The sequence below is a fragment of the Anomalospiza imberbis genome, chromosome 13, assembly GCF_031753505.1.
Source record: "Anomalospiza imberbis isolate Cuckoo-Finch-1a 21T00152 chromosome 13, ASM3175350v1, whole genome shotgun sequence".
Lineage (NCBI taxonomy): Eukaryota > Metazoa > Chordata > Aves > Passeriformes > Viduidae > Anomalospiza > Anomalospiza imberbis.
In genome coordinates this window covers 15,531,554-15,551,313 of record NC_089693.1, presented here as the reverse complement: position 1 = coordinate 15,551,313, position 19,760 = coordinate 15,531,554, and the positions used below count along the sequence as shown (strand labels likewise).

Sequence of the window (19,760 nt, the reverse complement as noted above, 5' to 3'; positions counted from 1 at the left end):
GGAGATGGTAGAAGATTATATGGAAAGAGAACTGCTGTATCTTCTAAAAATAAATAGACCCCATGGAATGGTGTTCCTTCTTTCTTCATGTGCTCAACTGTTTATTTTCATCAAAAAGAGTGGCTATCCTGCTTGAGTCTTCTCCTGGATATCTCTTCATTAGTTCATTGCTTCAGATTTAGGAAGCTTATGAGAAGGGAACTTTCAAAGCTGTATTTGAGTCTTAGGACAAAGAAGTCTTAAAAGAACTTCCAAGTGCAAGTTACCATTTTCATGTAGGAGAGCCATAAGGATACTTTTGTACATTCATAATTCTTTTTTTATTAATTGTCTGGGTTGTGCCCAAGAATTTTGCATTCTTAATGCAAATTACCGTATGCGGTAATTTATCTGTATTAAGAGAAGTATCCATTAGGCTTCTAAGGTCAAAGGTGAAGACTATTTTGGCAGTTATCATTATTCAAATAGCAGAAGTGTAATTGATTAATATACTACTATTCTTTTTTTCTTCCAGATTTCTCAGGGGACAAAATTTTGCTTATTCATACCTTCTACTGTGGCAAAAATGGATTATTTTCCTCACCAAAAACCAGCAGCATAACACCCATCCAACACCTGCCTCAAGGAACTCTTATTTAAAGTCTATTGTAAGTCAAATGAACCACTTGATAATGGCAGCTTTAATCAGCTGTGTGTGTCTATTTACAGCTCCGGACCAGCAGCCTGCCTTCCCCGGAGCGCTAATCTGAGCAGGGCGGCTGTGCTGCTGCAGCTGCTCCTGGTTCTTGGGAGGCAGCACAGGCGGCGGGGGACGGCGGCAGGGCTTGGGCTGAGCCCGCGGCTCCGGTGTCACCCGGGTGTACCCTCAGGGCAGGGCTTGGGAAGGGCTTGGGCTGAGCCCGCGGCTCCGGTGTCACCCGGGTGTCCCTTCAGGGCAGGGCTTGGGCTGAGCCCGCGGCTCCGGTGTCACCCGGGTGTCCCTTCAGGGCAGGGCTTGGGCTGAGCCCGCGGCTCCGGTGTCACCCGGGTGTCCCCTCAGTGCAGGGCTTGGGCTGAGCCCGCGGCTCCGGTGTCACCCGGGTGTCCCCTCAGGGCCGGGCTTGGGCTGAGCCCGGGGCTCCGGTGTCACCCGGGTGTCCCCTCAGTGCAGGGCTTGGGCTGAGCCCGCGGCTCCGGTGTCACCCGGGTGTCCCCTCAGGGCCGGGCTTGGGCTGAGCCCGGGACTCCGGTGTCACCCGGGTGTCCCCTCAGTGCAGGGCTTGGGCTGAGCCCGCGGCTCCGGTGTCACCCGGGTGTCCCCTCAGGGCCGGGTGTGGGCAGGGCTGAGCCCGCGGCTCCGGTGTCACCCGGGTGTCCCCTCAGGGCCGGGTGTGGGCAGGGCTGAGCCCGCGGCTCCGGTGTCACCCGGGTGTCCCCTCAGGGCCGGGCTTGGGCTGAGCCCGCGGCTCCGGTGCCAGCCGGGTGTCCCCTCAGGGCAGGGCTTGGGCTGAGCCCGCGGCTCCGGTGTCACCCGGGTGTCCCCTCAGTGCAGGGCTTGGGCTGAGCCCGTGGCTCCGGTGCCAGCCGGGTGTCCCCTCAGGGCAGGGCTTGGGCTGAGCCCGCGGCTCCGGTGTCACCCGGGTGTCCCCTCAGTGCAGGGCTTGGGCTGAGCCCGTGGCTCCGGTGTCACCCGGGTGTCCCCTCAGGGCAGGGCTTGGGCTGAGCCCGCGGCTCCGGTGTCACCCGGGTGTCCCCTCAGTGCAGGGCTTGGGCTGAGCCCGTGGCTCCGGTGCCAGCCGGGTGTCCCCTCAGGGCAGGGCTTGGGCTGAGCCCGTGGCTCCGGTGCCAGCCGGGTGTCCCCTCAGGGCCGGGCTTGGGCTGAGCCCGCGGCTCCGGTGTCACCCGGGTGTCCCCTCAGTGCAGGGCTTGGGCTGAGCCCGTGGCTCCGGTGCCAGCCGGGTGTCCCCTCAGGGCAGGGCTTGGGCTGAGCCCGCGGCTCCGGTGCCAGCCGGGTGTGCCCTCAGTGCAGGGCTTGGGCTGAGCCCGCGGCTCCGGTGCCAGCCGGGTGTCCCCTCAGGAGCGGGCTCCGCGTACTGCGGTCAGGCCCCGGTGACAGCGGCTGATCAGGACGCTGATCTGCAGTGCAAATGAAGGCTCAGCCTCCTGTTGCTATGACGATTGATTTCTGACGTCGCAGTGGAGAGACAGGAGGATAAAGAGCTCAAAAAGTAGGAACAGTGAGGGGTTCAGCTGGTGGTGTTGGCTGTGGAGCTGAAGGCTTCTCATGGTGCCCACAGGCCCAAGTGGGTCACTCCTCATGCAAGGCTGGCTTGGAAAAAAGTATTGAAACTCCACGTTATAGATCTCCAAAAATGGCTGCTCAGAATGCATGCTTTTCATGCACTGAAGTTAATTTTATGCAGGCAGAGTACATGATAGATGTTTTGAGAGAGAAGGCTCTGTTCAGATTAGAGGTTTGGCCAGCATACTTTTGTAGTAGAAGGATGGCATTTGGGGAAATATATGCAGTATTTCAGTAGAAGATCTTGCTGTATTGGGACAAATTCATAAGGAAAATTAATAAACAAGGAAAACAAAAAAATAAGGAAAAAATTCCAAATGAGGAAGCAATCTAGTCTGTTCATGTTGTTTCTTTGGAGATTTATTCTACTAAAGGAGATGTGTGTTACTTAATGAAACTGCATTTAATAACAGGCCTCGGATTAACATCTGAAAGCCTAATTGTCATCTTTCCAGTGCAGTATAATACTGCCTACTTCTTTATCACTCTCATGGATAAAAGAATAATTAATACTTGAATTGGTTTTAAAATCAAGGTATTTGTTTCAGAGAAATTCCGGCTTTATCAGTGGCATTGCATTTATCCTTTGCACAGCTGCGTTCTGTTAGAATACAATACCACACTATGAGGGCCCTTGTGAATAAAATAAAAGCAACATTATAATTGACTTCTATTCATTCTCCATATCTTGTTTTATCTTGTTATCTATATCATGTTTTCTTGTTTGAAAAAAAATACTATAGCAATGGTGGTGTTTTGTCTTGGAAAAATACTGATGCAGGGGTGTAGGAGATCCTTACCTGAAAAGGCTATGTCTCTTGCTTGGCTTATTGCAGTTCAGGACCCCTGTTTCTATGGACTTCTTGTTTATCTGTGAAATTTTTTTCTTCTGAGAATGTAATCACTCTTAAGTAAGAAAAATGGTGTTATGAAAACCCTCTGAAGGTCCATGAAAATACAGTTGTAAAAATCTCATCTAAAGATACTTTAGTTGTGTCCTTCATTATAGCTCTATCTTGAAGTAATTCAAATATGTAAGCAAATAGTAGACACTTCAAATAACATTTCTGAAAATTGAAATGTACCTGCATTTTTAAAATACTTCCTAGTTGGTCCCTGAGCCTTGATGGTATTTATCCTAGAACTGGACTTGACGTACTTGAACAGTTCTCTTGGACAGCTGCTCTTTGATGGTTCCCCAGAGCTGGGGATTCTTCAGCATAGCTTCTTTCTTTCTCTGTTTTTTCCACTTCTCTGTCAAATGTTCAGGACTTGTCTACACAAGATACCAGGGAAAAGTGATGCAAATCAACTACATGCAGGAATTTAAAGAAGGCAGCTTAAGTCCTACCAAGTCCCTGTGTGCACTATCCCATTCATAATTAAAGTGGTCTCCAGTGAATTCAGTTTAACTCACTTGGAAGGCAAGATGAGCCAAACCAAATTAAGGCCAGCATTTTATTCACAAATGAAAGTGTTTGCAGAGGAATTTAATGGATATAGACAAATCCAATTAAATTAACGGGGTTTATTTTCCTGAGTTCCATTGTGTAGATAATACCTTAGTAATAATGTCTGATTTGAGCTTTTACTTTTAGTCTTTTTTCTTCTTCTCCTTTTGTTCCAAAACTGATATTTTAGACTGGAGAAGGTAGATAGTCCTCACCAAATGCTGTCTTGTAATTTTACTGTGTTTTGAGAGTCCACATTTTAACATAAAAATGCCCCACTTTGCCATCAGGTCTAGTTCACAGTAACCTTTTCTTTAGGTAATTACCATCGATTTGGCTTCTTCAACTAATGCCTTTTAATCCAGTCAGCAGAAAAAATACCATCTCCACTTTCTTAAGTAGCCTGCATTAACTACCACTTCCCTTCAAGCTGCTGTTCTCCTAAACAAATCTTCTCTGCTGAATTTGATTGTTTAATTATAGATTTCTGCTTAATAGTTTAACCTAATAAAGGGTGGTTTAATTTCATAATATTGTTACGATTGTGGAATTACGGCATTTCCCATCAATTGTAGCCTGTCAGAAAGAATTACTTTCAAAACCTCAAACTGTGCACAAAGAGGGTCTTTCTGCCCTCCCAGCCGGTCAAGCAGCAGGAACATTGCACCTGGGAGTTGGCTGCACCTCTGTGCATTGCCAGAGCAGCTGAGAGCCAGCAGCGATGTTCAACAGGCCCTGAGCCCTGTCACACTGCAGGGACATAAAATAGCCTGGGGGAACTGGCTTAATGCGATTGCTGGGTGTCTCTCCATTGGTTTCCCAGAGCACCAAGACTGTGTCTCTTATTGATGGTGCTTATTTCATCCTTTCTTTGAAAATTAGGAAAGTGAAAGATCTTAGTTGCAGCTTAGTCATTCTGTCTTCCTGAGGCTTTGTCCAGTGTGTGCTGTTTTCTCTCTGTTCCTCACTTTGGTTTTGTCAGCTGTTTCTGTTCTGGATGCATGGGATGGGATTTGTTTTAACATGGTTGCTTTTGCTTCATTAGTTATCTCTGTGCATCTCTTTAAGCTTCTTTAGAGAAAAAACCCTTCATATCATTTAACTGGGTGAAGCTGTTTGCTTTTGACGAAGTTAAATTTAGATTCAGGTGAAGACTGTTCACTTCCAAGTATGGCTCAGCTTTGAGAGAGAGGTACTTGAAGGAGAAGAAAAGATCAAATATAACTGAGATTGTACTAAATTGATTTCAAGTCCTATTAGCCCATCTTAACATTTCAAATTAATCAGTATCTCCTCTTTAAATACTTTCAAAATTATTTTTCTTATAATATAAAACAAATTATCCAATTTCACTGCTTCTTGTATTTGTGCTTTATAAGTAAGAAATTTTTTAGGGAAGAAGTTTGGCCAAGGTCTTCCTGTGTTTTGATGGTCAAGATGTGTCAATATCCATTCAGTTCCAAATTACATTTGTGTGTCGTGTGTGACACATTTGAAATGAAAACTGCAGGTGTCTGTTTGTGTGTGTAGTGTTACGTGTGGGAGGAGTGGTGTGAGGTGAATGATTGTGTTAGATCTGCTCTGTGTGTGTATTTAAAGTGTAAGTTGTGTTAATGCTTTGCCAAGCCATTGAGAGCAAAGGTGGTGGTAATTGTTCCTTCGGTGAGGAGAGACGAAATCCATCTGGGGAGAAGTGGGTCTGAGAGCCACCTGCCTTCTGAGTCACTGCCTCCTTTAGATTTTTTAATTTGTTTTCTCTTTTGCTTACTTTTTACACTTCCATCTTGGTGGCTTTTCACAGCTGATAGTAGTTTTCTGGCAGAGATAATATTTTAAGACTTTTTCCTGTTGTTTTTTTAAATCTAAGTACTAGAGGGCTGAGCAAACAGCTTCCATAGGGAAGAAACCAGTGTTAGTTCAAATGCATGCAGAGCGGATCCTGCCAACTCTGCTCTTTGCTTCCAGAGTGTAGACTCTATGTGGTAATTTTGAGGTGATGCTGACATCATAAATGCAGAGATTGGTGTTATTCTTTGCTCTAAGAAGGATGTCTTTTTTTACTGTTGAAAATACTGAAGTAATGCTGATTCTGAGACAACTCATGAATTGACTTCTCCAAGCTGATATACACTTCAGCTCCCCAAACTTATGAGCACTCCAGCCCCCACACAGTGACTGTACTTGAGGGCCCAGCTGGTGCATTTTAAATTAACACTCATTATACTACTGAGTCACTTCTGGTGGTGGTCTGAAATGCACCAATGCTTTGTATCATCTCTGGCAGGTTCCTTTAGTTTGATCCATATGTTTCCATCCTGCTGGCCAAGATTAATTCCATTATTTCATGTAGTCACTAAAGAAATTAGTTGTGTTCAGTTTCTGGTGATCTTTTTGTACAAATTAGTGCTGTTGAGTACAGTGCATCTATGTATGAGTGTTTGTTAAAAATAAAAGTAGCATTTTTGTCCTGCATTTGCATTGGAACAGATTCAGTTGAGCTAGAGCTTAGATGTCAAATTTGGCCATAATCCATTAAGGTAGTTCTCTTTCCAAAATATCTGCATTCCTTTTTAACTAGTCTCCTCAATATTTCCAGCTTTCCTTCTGTTACTACACTTTCATTAGGATTACCTTTTAGAAGTGTTTCCCTTGCACAGAGGTGATCCACTGCAGTTTGTTGTCCTTCACTAGACTCCCTCCAATATGTCCATGTCATTCTTGTGTTGCAGATCCAGAAAGGGACATAAAACTCCTGATGAGTCTTGCCAGGACTGAACAGAGAGGAAAAGATCACCTCCCCTGCTATCCTCATGTGGCCCAAACATAATGATAGACTTGTATAAATAGTATAAAAGATGTGAAACATGCAGGTAGTACTGTGTGGAGGCCAAAAGAGTGTGAAGTGGGTAGAATTAGCAACAGTGTAATCTACCTTGATCCTGAAAAACATGGAATTGGTATCCAGGAGTGCAGGTCTGATGAGGAGCTGTGAGGCAGTTCCAGTTGTTTAGCCTGGAGAAAAGGGGGCTGAGGGACACCTTATTGCTCTGGCCTGAAAGAAGTCTGTGGTGAGTCACTCTCTTCTCCCAGGCAACAGGATAAGAGCACATGGCTTTAAGGTGCTCCAGGGGAGGTTCTGGTTGGACATTAGGAGGAATTTCTTGATGAAAATTGGAATGGGCTACTCGGGAAGGTGGTGGAGTCACAGTCCCTGGAGATGTTTAAGGAAAGACTGGACATGGTGCTTACTGCCATGGTCTGGCTGATAAAGTAGTATCAGTTCATGGGTTGGATTTGATCATCTCAGAGGTCTTTTCAAGCCTCATTGACTCTGTGATCTTAAAAGTATCTTCCAACTGTAACAATTCTATGATTCTGTGATTTTATATCCCACAAATGTTTAGTTTGTTGGACTAAGTTGGGTTTAGTGGCCAGTCCCCATGGATGAGGCTGAGAAGGACCCCACCCTCCTGAGGCAGAAGGTAAAAGGTTTTTGCATTGTAGCAGGGATATGTAATTGCACAAAAAGGCAATGTCTAAGAAAGCAAAGGCATTCCGTTTTTCAGGCTAAGTATAACCAATTACACATGAAGTAGGAAAAGACTATTTCATGTGAGGGACAGTAAAATTAATTGAATTCCAATTTCCTTCACAGTTTATTTCCCGGTAGTTGTGGTGCAAGCAAGAGCCAACCAAGATCATCTGCTGCCAGTAGAAAGTCTCCATGCCAGACCTTACCCTTGGCATGAGGTAAAGTTGCAACTGAGGCTGTGAGGAGGATTCAACAGGAAAAATCCAGTTCATGCACAAAGGTAAACTTTAGCCAGTGAATAACAAACATGAAAGTAAAACATATGCTTTTCCTTACCTTGTGTATTGTTTAATTTCCTCCTGTTTTCTTTGCTTTCCAGCATTTCAGCAGCAGTGCAGGCAGGGTTGAAGTACGGAAATATGCTTAGGATGACTGTGCTTTAAATTCCAGCTGTTTTAATAGCTTGCCTAGCATGAACTCCTCTTGTGGTGACTGCTTTAATTTCTATTTTATGTTTGTAAAGAGCATTGCCTAGAAGGAGGAGGTTTCTGTTTTCAGGAATGAAAAGAAGATGCAAAATGCAGTAGAGCAGATATTTTTTTTGTTGGCCATGGATTTGGCAGGAAAAATTCCCATGCCAGACATTGTCACATTTCACTTGGGGCAAAACATGATCTGCTTCCTAAAAGGTCCCTGGGTGATTGTGCCACCAGGAGAGCATCCTAGTAAGATTGTCCCCCACAGACTGCAGTAAAAATTGTTCAGCAGCTACAGCATTGGTCACCAGTGAAAGGAAATAAAACAAATAAACCTCATAAATTACTGTAACATCAGCCACTATGAACATTGGTTTAGCCACAGTTCTAGAAAAGAAAAGAATAAAATCAACTCCATCCCAGCCAGACCTAGCACAGCAGAAAATCTATAAATTACAGGAGCTGTATTGGCAAGGCAAATAGATGAACAAATCCCTTGCTGTGTGTGTTAGTATTAGTAAGGCGAAAGAGCTCTAGACATTTCAATCCTTGCTAAACCTCAGTTTTTGAGCAGTGACAATGATCTAATAAACCAATAACAGTGACAATGCTTCTAATAAACCAATCTTATGTTTAGCTGAATTGGAGTCAAGTTGCAAAGCTATTTATGAGCTCACATAAGAAAAATCAATAAAAATATGAAATATTAGGATAGAGAAAACCTTCCCATGTGAGTGACCAGCAGCTCTGGTCAGAGGCAGAGATGGATGACAAATGCTGTTTATTTTAATATGCTGCAAGCTTTTTTAATAGTCTTGTTTAGGGAATAGAGGAGAAATGTGGTTTATGTCACCTGGGAGTATATTCTAAACCATGTTTCTTTTTCTCCTTGGCAGATGGAGACCTTTTAGCCAGCCAGTGAGCCCAACTGCTGCTGCATGTCTGGCAGCACCTCTGAATGATCACATGACTCTTGATATGGATGCAGTCCTGTCAGACTTTGTTCGGTCCACAGGGGCAGAACCAGGTCTGGCAAGAGACTTACTAGAAGGTAAACTTTTTGGACCCAACCATTTCCTGTGCTCACTGCTTGCTTAAACCAAGAACCAGTCATAACAAGCAGCTCTGGTCTAAGGAAACAGATATTTCTTGGTATTTTTATGATGTCAACTCTTGTAATGAGCTGACCATAGATTATACTAAGGCAGGTGTTCTTAACAAAACTCTTAAAAACTTGCTAGTATTAGATTGCTATGTTTTAAGTTACTAAGAGTCAAGTGTTTATGTGCCAGTGAGAGAAGGGAGGAGGCCAGGAGAGAGGGGAGGAGACTTTAGCTGAATTTTCATATTCAGCTGCCTGAAAGTAGTTGTACAAGTTTCTCAGGTCTCTGTATTTAGTCTGAAGTTTAGTCTGAAAGGGATTTACTGTACAGTGATAGAGACACCAGAGGTATTTTTGGGTCCCAGTGGTTAATATGCATACCTGGACTTCACAGCATAGGAGCTAAGTGGCTAGGCTGAAAAACAACTAAGAAGCTGTATTAGAAAAATAACTGTCTGTTTATTCATTTTGTTGTAGTTGGTTTAGGTCTATAGGCTTAAAATAGGAAAGACACCATTGATATTTGACAGCATTTCATAATAGTTGGTTTTGTTAATTTCTTTTCATGTTCCATACTGAACTTGCTGCCTGAGAGATTTAGGGCTTGTTTTTTTAATCTTAATGTGCTCTAAGAAATTGAGTTAAACCAAAGTAACTGAACAGCTACAGCAGATGTGAAAGTATAGCTCATGTTATAGATCTCCTTTTTGCAAGAGCTGCTTCACTTTATGTATGCTGAAAGTTTTTCATTTTGTGGTAAGTTCTTTCTTTACTCTGGACTTTTCAGTAATAAGACATGATAGCTTATTAACACAGAGATGCACACAATTCTGCAGCATTTCCCAAGTCATCTGATACATGAAATAAAACCTTGGAATGCCTAGCAAGGAATATTAGCATAGGATTGCTATATTTAAGAGTTTTGTCTGTTTGTCTGACTGATTTGATCAACATGTCATTCTCACCTAGAGTCTGTCTTAGTCTGATGGTCTTTTAGAAAAAGAACATGAGAAGATTTTTCTCAGCTATGTCAGGACAGATTGTCAGATACTGTGCTGATAGAGCATTGCCAAAATTTCAAAGGGTTCCTACATATCAGAGGTCTTTCAGAAGAGAGTTTCTTACCTTTTTTTCCTTTCTATAAAGAGCAATGCTTTCAAATAAATATCGAATAGAGTTTCTCAGTTTTGTACTTCTCATTTCTGTAGATGAATAGGTTTACATCGAACATACTAACAAAGAAATAAGAAATAAACAATCTAATTATTCTGACAGGCTAATAGACATATGCATCTGCCCCAAATCATTTCCTCCTACACAGGAATTTCTCAAAGTAAAAGGGATTGTTGCTAGCTCTGAACAAGATGTGCTCAGACAACCATTTCAGCACTTGTGGCTACATTTGGTGTAACAGCTTCTAACACTGGGCATATCTTGTGCTGGGAGGCAGTAATTGATGGAGTGGTTTCTCCGTTTGTTTAAAAAAGACACGACAGGGACTGCTGCCCTCACAGCATTTTGACTATCACAGTGTGTCAGTTCTCTGTGAGTAGCACTGAAAACCATGGAGTAGCTTCTTAACAATAATAGAAACAATATTCAGAAGAGCAACCCACCCCACACCCCTATGGGTGCCAATGTCTTGTACCTGGCCTTGGAATGATGTTTGATTGTTACAATCAAACTTCAGAAACAGGTGTGCACAAATATTTCCCAAAATTTTCAAGGTTTGGTTGTTCATAGCTCTAAAAATGATGGTCATGGTGAACTTGGAGCCAAAAAAAGGCTTGTGTAGAGCCTCATTTACGTGGAATCATAAGTTTTGCTCAGATCTTCTATGACCCAATCGCCCTTTGCTCTTTCCGACCCACTCAAAAATTCTATTTTTAACTTGATCAGACTGAATTTTCTCAGTGTGCTCCTATGGAGTAACACTTCCTTTTCAGAGCCAATGTTGTTTCTTTTGTTCATCCCTGGGGGAAATTTCTTCAGTTTCACTATCCTGTAGGTAATCAAGGATACCAATTTCTGTTTCCTTATCCAATTACTTTAATAGATTAATTGTTTTGCTTTGGTTATGTCCTGCTACATCCACAGCACAGTTGTGCACAGTATGTGTTGTTCGTCCCAGCAGCAAGTGGGTGCGTTAAACACACACTGACTGTTGTGCAAATAGCTAAAAAATCTATACATTGCATATAGATTTTCTACATTGCCAGAAGCTGTCCTAAATGTTGGCTCACTTGATGTTTCTATACTCTGCCTATCCTGCTGGTAAAATCCCTGCAGTTTTCTTCTGCTGAGCTTTATATTGAGCACAGCTGCTTGTCACTATCTCAGAAAACATTCTGCTTGTTGTGCTTGACATGAATCTTGCAGAAAGTGTCCATTCTACTTTTGAAATGAAGAGCCAAAGAGAACTTTAAAAATAATAGTTATATAACATTTTCATGGCTGGTATCTGGTATATAAGTCTAATACTGAACTTCCATATTTATTAAGCGGCTTACAGCTATTCACATTAATTATAAATTAATATTCATACATTTCATTTGCATATCATTAGCTGTGCCAGTTCTGTGTTAGTGGATTATACACACATGCTAAACCATTTCTTCCTTAGAAATGTCATTTTCTAGCTTTGCTTTCATTTTTGGATGATTACTTACTTACTGAGTCTTTCATGTTTCGTTTCCTATCTCTGAGATATTGTTTGCCACTTCCTGAGGGTTTTACCTTGTTTATGTGCTCTCAAGAACTGAAAGCATTCTTGTGTATGTGAGGTGATGAAGAGTAGAAATTATATTTTTTGAACCTTCACTGGATCTGCCTTTTCAGCCTTTCATTCTCAGCCTTTGCTGATTTCTATAAAAACAGCCTAAAAAAATGCCCTCACTTGAGTAGTTAATATTGACAGAGAAATTTGAGAATAAATGTGACCCAGGTGATAGAAACAACAATCTCAGTAAAGCAGTTTGAAAATCAGCCTATGCTGGCAGCCATGTGTATCCCTGCTTTGAGCAGGAGTGAATTCAGGAATGGATCAGACTCATGTCACAGGGAAACAGGAAATCAGCTGCAAGACTCTCCAGATGTCACCTCTGTGTGTGCAAGGCCCCTTCTAAGTCACTGGGAAAACTCCTTTGGCTCACTCAGCTTTTGGAATGTTCTTAAGCATAAACTGAGAGCTCTGCATGGTGGAGAATTAATTTCTCTTCAGCTGTGTGAGCTCCAACTTCCCCATTAATAAGGAGTAAAGAAGGTCCAGGAATAAGGGGGGGCACATCACTTTCCCTCCTGGATAGTCTGGGCTGGCACCTTGATTCTCTCACACCTAGAGTAACAGTAATGCTGGTGTGTTTATGTATAATCTGCTTAAAAGATTGGCCTAAGGCAGAAAGAAAACCATTACAGAAAATAGTTTAATCTTTAAAACAAGTTGTACTGTATATGGATCACAGTGTCAAGGCTGTAGGTGTGGATGAACTCGGAGATCACTGATAAATCGGGAGAAAGCAGCTCAGTTTTCAGAGAGCTGCAGGTGTGCAGGCAGTGTCCCCTCGAATAGAGAGGGAAGGCATAGGATGACATTCTTTAAAATGCCAACAGTGTAGGCAATCATCAGGCACTGGAGGATTTGTGAAATAATAATACAAACTGATTCAAAAATAATATATTTAGCTGAAAAGTTGCCCTTTGATTTGTAAAATTGGTTTCATTTATTTATATAAATGATGTGGCATTTCACCATTATATAAAAATAACTGCTGTCTATTTCCAGCTTCAAACAGCACTTAATCGAGGGATATATAGCTGAACATGAACTCGGGAACTGGGAAATTGGCTTTCCAGTCATGAAATATGAGCAGGAAAGGTGACTGACCCCATGGAACAAGACAGAGCTGCAGTACAGAGGCATCTCCTCAAAGAACAATGTATACAAGCAGAATTCAAAGAAAAGCGTGTAATTTATAGAGAGGGAGAGAGACATTTACAGTGCTGTCATGTGATTGAGTGTATAAAACTAACTCCCCAAAAATAGTCTCTTATTCTCTCTCCCTCAGATGGTTCCTTTTTTAGTTCTCTTGTGGAAGGCTTGGCAATGGGAAGAGGAAGCTGAGCTGCTACCAATGTCTCGTTAAACAGGGAGCAAAACTGTCATTTCCAGCTGCCTGTTCAGTTTGGAGTGACTTTGCATTCTAGCAGAAAATGAGGCATGTGTTAACAAAATGGCCTTGCTGTATTATTTTCCTTTGAGAACATGGACCAAAATTAAATCTCGTTTTAAAATACATGGTCTAATTTCATCCTAATTTTGTGTATTCAGAAGGAAAAAAAGCTGAAGTTCTTCTTACCTTTTGCCTCCAAATATTTGTTAATCTACTTCATGCCAAACAGGAGGAAGTGCCTGCATTTGAACTGAACTTGAGGATTGCTTTATTAGCAGTTGGTTTGTAAGAGCAGACTTCTTTGCATTAGCCTGGGGTGTTTCTGTGTTGGCTTCAAATTGCACTTACAGGTGCATTTCATAGATACTTTCTTGATGCTCAGTGCCTTCCTCAGATCTTTCTTCTCTGAAAGTTAACTTGTTGCCCACTCAGTTGATGTTGTCCCATAATGGCTGTATCCCATTGGGTCCATTGGTCCTGTTTCACTCCAGGCAGCATTTCCTGTCCCTTTGAACGTTTCCTCTGCTGAAGTCCTACACGTCTTCTGTATAGACATTTCTCTGTCTATACATGTTGTTGCTGCAAGTTGCCTTTCATTGTGGTTCTTACTGTTTAGATTTTCCTAGTTCCACATCACAAATTGCATCCTTTCCAGCATTTTATTTATCATTAAATCAGGAATTTCAGTGACCTTTCAAATGTTCTTTTAACATATTGGAGTAGGTGGATATTTGAAAGATTTGAAAGATTGGAGGGGGGGAGGGAACTGTGTAATAGTTGCATGTTTGCTTTTCTTACTAATTGATGATAAAATCCTCTTGGTTTTCATTATACCTGATTTAAGAAGTGAAAGACAACAGATTTATTAACTATTACAACCCTACTAAGTCATAGTGTTTTAGCCAATACAGTACAAAGCAAAAAACCACAAAGACTAAATGATACCATGTTGCTCTGGGATTACAGCACTGGAGAATGCCCTTGTGACACCCCCACCTGGAGTGCTGCATCCAGCTTTGCTCCCCCAATGGACCTCTCAGGACATGTCCAGAAGAGGCCATGGCGATGCTCAGAGGAGTGGAGCACCTTTGCTATGACAGCACCTTGAGCTGTTGGGGAAGAGAAGGCCCTAGGAAGGCCTTGGAGTACCTTCCAATACCTAAAAGGGCTCCAGGAGAGCTGGAGAGGGGCTTTTGACAAGAACACAAGTGATAACACAAGGGAATGGCTTCAAACTAAAGAGGCTGACTCACGTAGCACATGTAGCTGTTCAGGAAGCAATTGCTCAGTAAGAGTGTTCTTTCTGTTCAGTCAGTGAGTTCTTTTGGTTCCAGCAACGATTTCACTACCTGTGTTTTCTAACCATCTTTGTGCTCCTCCAGCTTTTTTGCTGACTGATGTTCTCTGCCCATTTGAAACTGGAAGCCTCTCCTGCAAACCTACTGTATTGGTGCTGGTTTGGAGCAAATTGTTACTGATCCAGAGCTGCCAGTGGCTTATCTGATATGATTGTGTGCACTGAAATAACGTTGTTATGTCTCTTAAATGCCTTTTTAAATACAATAATATGTCATATAAACAAAGAAGCAGTCAGCGAAGGGGTGCATCAGATAAGAAACAGTGAAACGAAAATAGCAGGCAATCTAAAAAACAGCCTTGTGTTGTTTTTCTCCGTCAAATTGCGACACAAGCTTTTACTTGACTTAAATTAATTGATGAAATTATGAAAAATAAATTAATTGCCTGTTACTTGTCCCGCACGCATAACCTCTGTGCAGGTAGGAAAGACTGGCCCTTTCTCTTGGATGTCTGTGCAGGAGATGGCAAAGAAAATGAGAGATGTGCAAGTGAAGGGAGTTGTGTGAGGAGCAGGGTCTGTGAGATGTCAGAGAAGAACATGAGAGACACACACAAACAGGACTTAGGAGAAGACTTCCTCTTTCCCTTCACTAGGGACCAGAGGGACTCTGTGCAGTCCCAAACCAGTGCCACTTGTTGGACAAGGGGCAAGACTGGAAGGAGGGACCTGCCCTGTAGGCTTTGGGTGGGAGGATATGTTTGTTTTCCATATTATATGAGTTTATTTTTGTCATTTCTAACCCAGTCTAACTCAGGGGGTTTTGTCTCTCAAAACTTGGTTTGTAATGTAATAAGGTACAGTTTTAGAAATTCAAAAGCTTTTAGTATGCAATGTTTAAAGGAGGAGAGATAGGCAGTGTTAGTTCTGTTAATCTCCACAACCACAAGCCCCACTAATTTCCTCAGTAACTTGCAGCTGAAACTTTCTCACCTGCCTGTCACACTGATAGAAATTCTTGTTCAGATCCTCTACTCTGGACATTTCTGAATTTAATAATCTTCCTGATTGGTTCCCAGCTTGCCTCTTGTTTCTGCAGTCTATTCCTGTGGTCCAAATTACATCATATTTTTTATAGATTTATTACATTTTTGAAATTTATTTTGCACTGCATTAAATTTTGTACCTATTTGTATTTCTTCTCTCAGAGTCTTTCATAAAACTCTTAGTTTTGTTCTCTCCTTTCTCTAATTATCTTTCCTGCCTCCAGTTTCCTTTATTTCACTTATGATTTTTCTTTGCTGATTCTCCCAAACTGATGAATTCTCCTCTTTTTTTTATGGACAATGGGGAAAACAAAAGATTTGTCATTTGTATTTACTTGTGAATGTGTAAATCAAATGAAAAAGGGGCAAAGAGGGAAACCTCCCATCCTTCCAGTGGAGAGGGTAGCTGGAAACACTTATCCTGGTCATTGAGGGTGGCTAATTTTCAAAACCACTATTTCATGGAGATGGAAAGGTGCTGAATATGTTCTTTAATTTGGTTGAATGTTTTTCTTGCATTTCAATGCTTGGAGGCTCCAGCAAATTTAGGGAAAGTGAGTCCAGTCATAACTTCCTGTGTTGGTTCTCTGAAGTTTAGGGCTTTGGTACTGAATTGGTGCTTCTGTTCAGGAGATGGGAAGAATTCCAGGGATATGAAAAGATTTGAAAATTAAATATTTATGTGTTTGGTATAGAAATATTAATTTTTGTAAGGTTTCAAGTCTATTTTAGAAGTTAATTTGCTACAATATACCATGGAGTGTAACTCAAGAGCCACTGTGCAATCCAGTTTCAAATGCAACACACTGTGAGCCTGCTTTCTGAAGGCTCAATGTAATTTTTATGACAGAGTTTTTATATAAGATGATTGTATTTGGCTTAAAACTGAGGCCAGTGGGATTTCTGTGAGTCTGCTGATTTTCTGCTTTCCTCTTACATACATCAAAGCCCTGTCACACAGCAGCCACTTACAGCACATGCACTGGGATTTTTTTAGCTTCAGAATTTAAACATGAAAAAATCTTGAGCAGGGGAACTGCAGGGAATGCCCTGAGAAATGCTGTTTGTGTTCCAGTGCTACAGGTCTGGTACTCAGGGAACTGTACTCAATGAATCCAGGATGTTCCTGCAGGTCACATAGCCCTGGGTTTGTAGCATTGCCAATACTAGAATAATAATGTTTTGTTTAAAGCTACATTTCCTAGAATTATACTTATTGTCACCTTCACTTTTTTTTTTTTTTAATTTACTTTGTTTTTATGGTTGGGAAGAAGAATTTAAGAAAGTGTGTAAAGTGCCTCTTAAAACCAGAACCAAAGAAAAGCTGTTCTTACTCCAAACACTGATTGGGTTTGGGAACATACTCATGGCTCTGTTTGGGTTGTGTAACTTGGTTGGGATGTGTGTAAAGTTAGAGCAGAGCCCTGACTGGATTACAGCCATTCACTCTACGTGGGCTTTTTAGGGAACGAATGCCGGCAATAGCTGAAGTTCTTGTTGCAGTACCTCTGACAATTTTCACTGAATTTACATTTTGTCCTACAGACTTTCTAATAGGCAATTACAGCATTACAGAGCAATTCTGTATGGCTCACATGGTGGTTTATATTATAGTCTGCTCAGGAGCTAGATAACATTCTTGCTCAATGATACCAATTCTCCTTTCAGAGTGTTGTTAGTACTTCAAAAACCAAGGTAGTTTAGCTCAACCCTGTAGGTACCAGCTGTTTGTGCTATTTTTTTCCTTCTTTGGTTAGGTTTTTGTTCTTTACAGATATGACTGTAACAGTAAAAGGCTTTCTTCTATCTGTTTAAAACTGCTTTGTACTATATTTAGCTTATCTCCTTGGTGCAAGTAAGTTATCTTTAACTGCTACTCAGGTAATGTAGCTTCTCAAAGTACGTAAAATGACAACCTTCTTTGGTGTAATAAATCATATATTAGTCAGAATCAGGTTACTTTTGAATTGCCAGGAAAAGTGCTTGTGGAATGCTCTGGAAGTCTCATATAACTTGGAGGGTCTCTCTTTCTTGTTACTAAATATTTTTAATTTTCCAATTAGAAACAAGTACTTGGAGAATGGTAGACATCTCTGTATTTTAACTTAGTAAGATTATTTTGAAAATAGCAGGCAGACATCTCAACATGGTTTTCACGGGTTTCTTTTTTTGAGAATGACAAGTCCTGTTTCACCACCTGTACTAAACAGACTTTTGCTTCTCTGGATATTGGCCTGCATTCTGTGGTTGCTGGTCAGAGCAATATACTGAAGTGGAAGGTGGAAGCAAATCCTTTAGAGGATTTTGTGCTGACAGGTTCCATGAGCAGCTCTCACGGACATGGAACCACAGTGGCTCAGTCTCTCGCTGCAGGTTTTGTTACAGAACACTGTCCTTTATTACCTGCTTTCTAAAAGGCTTTTAAAATCTCTAAGAGAGCGAGTTCTCTCTCATGTGTGAGATAAAGGGACCTAAAGTATTTTTTGTTTGCATTCTAGCTGTTCTGCAAATGAAAGATAAGAAAGTTTCTCACTCTTTTGGGCTATGACACTATGACTCTTGTCTTTCCATCATTGCTCCTAATGATTATTTATTATTAATACAACCATACCATTGCAAATTATTGCTCCCTTTCAGTGGGATTTAGAATTCATCCTAAATTGCTAGTTTCTGGAGCCATTTGATTGGAATCTGAGCAAGGGAAGTCCTGGCCTTGATCACTCCTGTGATACAATGTCAAAATTTTGGGTTTATGGATGAGAGGAGAGCAGTGGATGGTACCTTTTACTCCGTGGTAGCTGGCTTTGACACTTCTTCTCACAGTGCTGCTGTGTTGGGATGCCACAGGCTGGGGGGAAGTCCCAGGAGGGTGGTGGGGGCAGCTGCTCCCCAGACAGAGGTGAGCTGAGGGTTCCTTTGCTGTTTTGCAGGCAAGAACTGGGATCTGACAGCAGCTTTGAATGACTATGAGCAGCTGCGGCAGGTGCACACGGCCAACCTGCCCCAGGTGTTCAACGAGGGCAGGTTTTACAAGCAGCAGGAGCCAGAGCAGCCTCCCCAGGTGACCAAGGCTGAGAGGCCCTGCCTACAAAGGCAGGATGACATCGCCCAAGGTAAGAGCTCCTCCGTGGGGTTCCAGGGGACAGGTGGGTCTCCAACCTGTCTGCCTGGGAGCTGTGCTTGGCTGCAGAGTGTGGGAGGCTGTGTGCCAGCAGCGTGTGAGTTGTGTCATTGTCACAGGGCTCAGAGCTGCTGCTAGACCCTATTTTTCATGTTTTCGTGGTTGTGAGCTCTGCCTCAGTTCTGCAAGTTGTTTTTGTTAAATGTGTGATTAAAGTAAAATATGTTGTCCCCAAGCAGTCCTGTGGTACTCATGAAAGGAGTTAATTAGAGGGTGTCACAGACCACTCTTGTATATAGCTTTCTGTGCTTATTGAAACAAGCAAACAAAAAGGTTTAAAAATCCGTATTTCACTCTTTGCATTCTTACTCACAGTGTGTGAATAGGGTGTAAGCAGACTATGAATAACTTTCAGCTTTGAAATGTCATTATTTTATGGTCCCACAGAAACTGCCTTCTATCCCCTGCTGAACAGAAATTGAAACCTTAAGAAAAATTAGTCAACTACCTCTAACAGTTAATTTCCAGTACAAGATGATAAGCATTAGAATTTTCTTTTTTGTTTGCAGACCTCTTATGGGTTTTATTTCAGATCTCTGACTGTTGGGTTGCAATTTTTTTCTATTAATTTCTCAAGAAGCTGTAGTTTGTCCCAAAATAAATCTGCAGGTCTGACAACTTGTCATGTAGGCAGGTAATAGCAGTAGCCTGGTGATGGTTTTCTGTGCAGCCATTAAAAGGACCAGAAGGGCTTCCCTTCTCCTGCTGACTCTCCCTCCTGTTAAACAGGAAATAGCATCAGTACTTAGGAGTTTCAGTAAAGCTTTTTAAAAACTGCTGACTTCCATCAGAAGAAAAGGAACTGTGGTACTTCTTAAGACTCCTTAAAGCACTGAATACAAATAAAGGGAGGAAGAGCAGCACAGTTGATAAAACCATGTGCCTTTAGCCTCTTTGTGATACAGTTTGCACTGAAATGTTCATCTGATGTTTAATGGATGCAGTAGGTGGTGTGAGGTACATCTGGCTTTGACCACCTGGACTGACAGGAATTTGGCTGCCAACTCAGTGTGTAGCTGAGGATCTCCTGGTCAGAGAGCCACCTCTGACTGACAGGTGAACCTAGTGGTGTTCAGAAGGGAAAGGAGCACCTTGGTTTGCACCAAGGAGTGGAGAATGCAGCCAGCAGGGGAGGGCTGGCCTGTGCCTGGAAGGGTGATGGAGTGGCAGCAAGGGGATGTCACGTGGAGGTGCAGCCCTGCACTTCAGTGCCCCTTCTCAGGGG

General features: G+C 42.1%; 1 protein-coding gene across 6 annotated transcripts in view; it reads left to right on the top strand.

Annotated features, from left to right (window-relative positions):
• Positions 1 to 19,760, top strand: part of OTUD7A (OTU deubiquitinase 7A) — a 58,786-nt gene that overhangs the window by 14,516 nt on the left and 24,510 nt on the right. For 3 of the 6 annotated variants that reach the window (XM_068204180.1, XM_068204176.1, XM_068204177.1), the window contains 4 exons: positions 515 to 647; positions 7,388 to 7,482; positions 8,637 to 8,791; positions 18,285 to 18,467. In XM_068204180.1, the coding sequence (XP_068060281.1) occupies positions 7,457 to 7,482; positions 8,637 to 8,791; positions 18,285 to 18,467 (364 nt within the window). In that variant the 5' untranslated portion in view covers positions 515 to 647; positions 7,388 to 7,456. Of the gene's footprint in view, positions 1 to 514; positions 648 to 6,816; positions 7,215 to 7,387; positions 7,545 to 8,636; positions 8,792 to 18,284; positions 18,468 to 19,760 lie in introns of those variants that run through there. The other 3 variants (XM_068204181.1, XM_068204178.1, XM_068204182.1) reach the window with 3 other exon arrangements.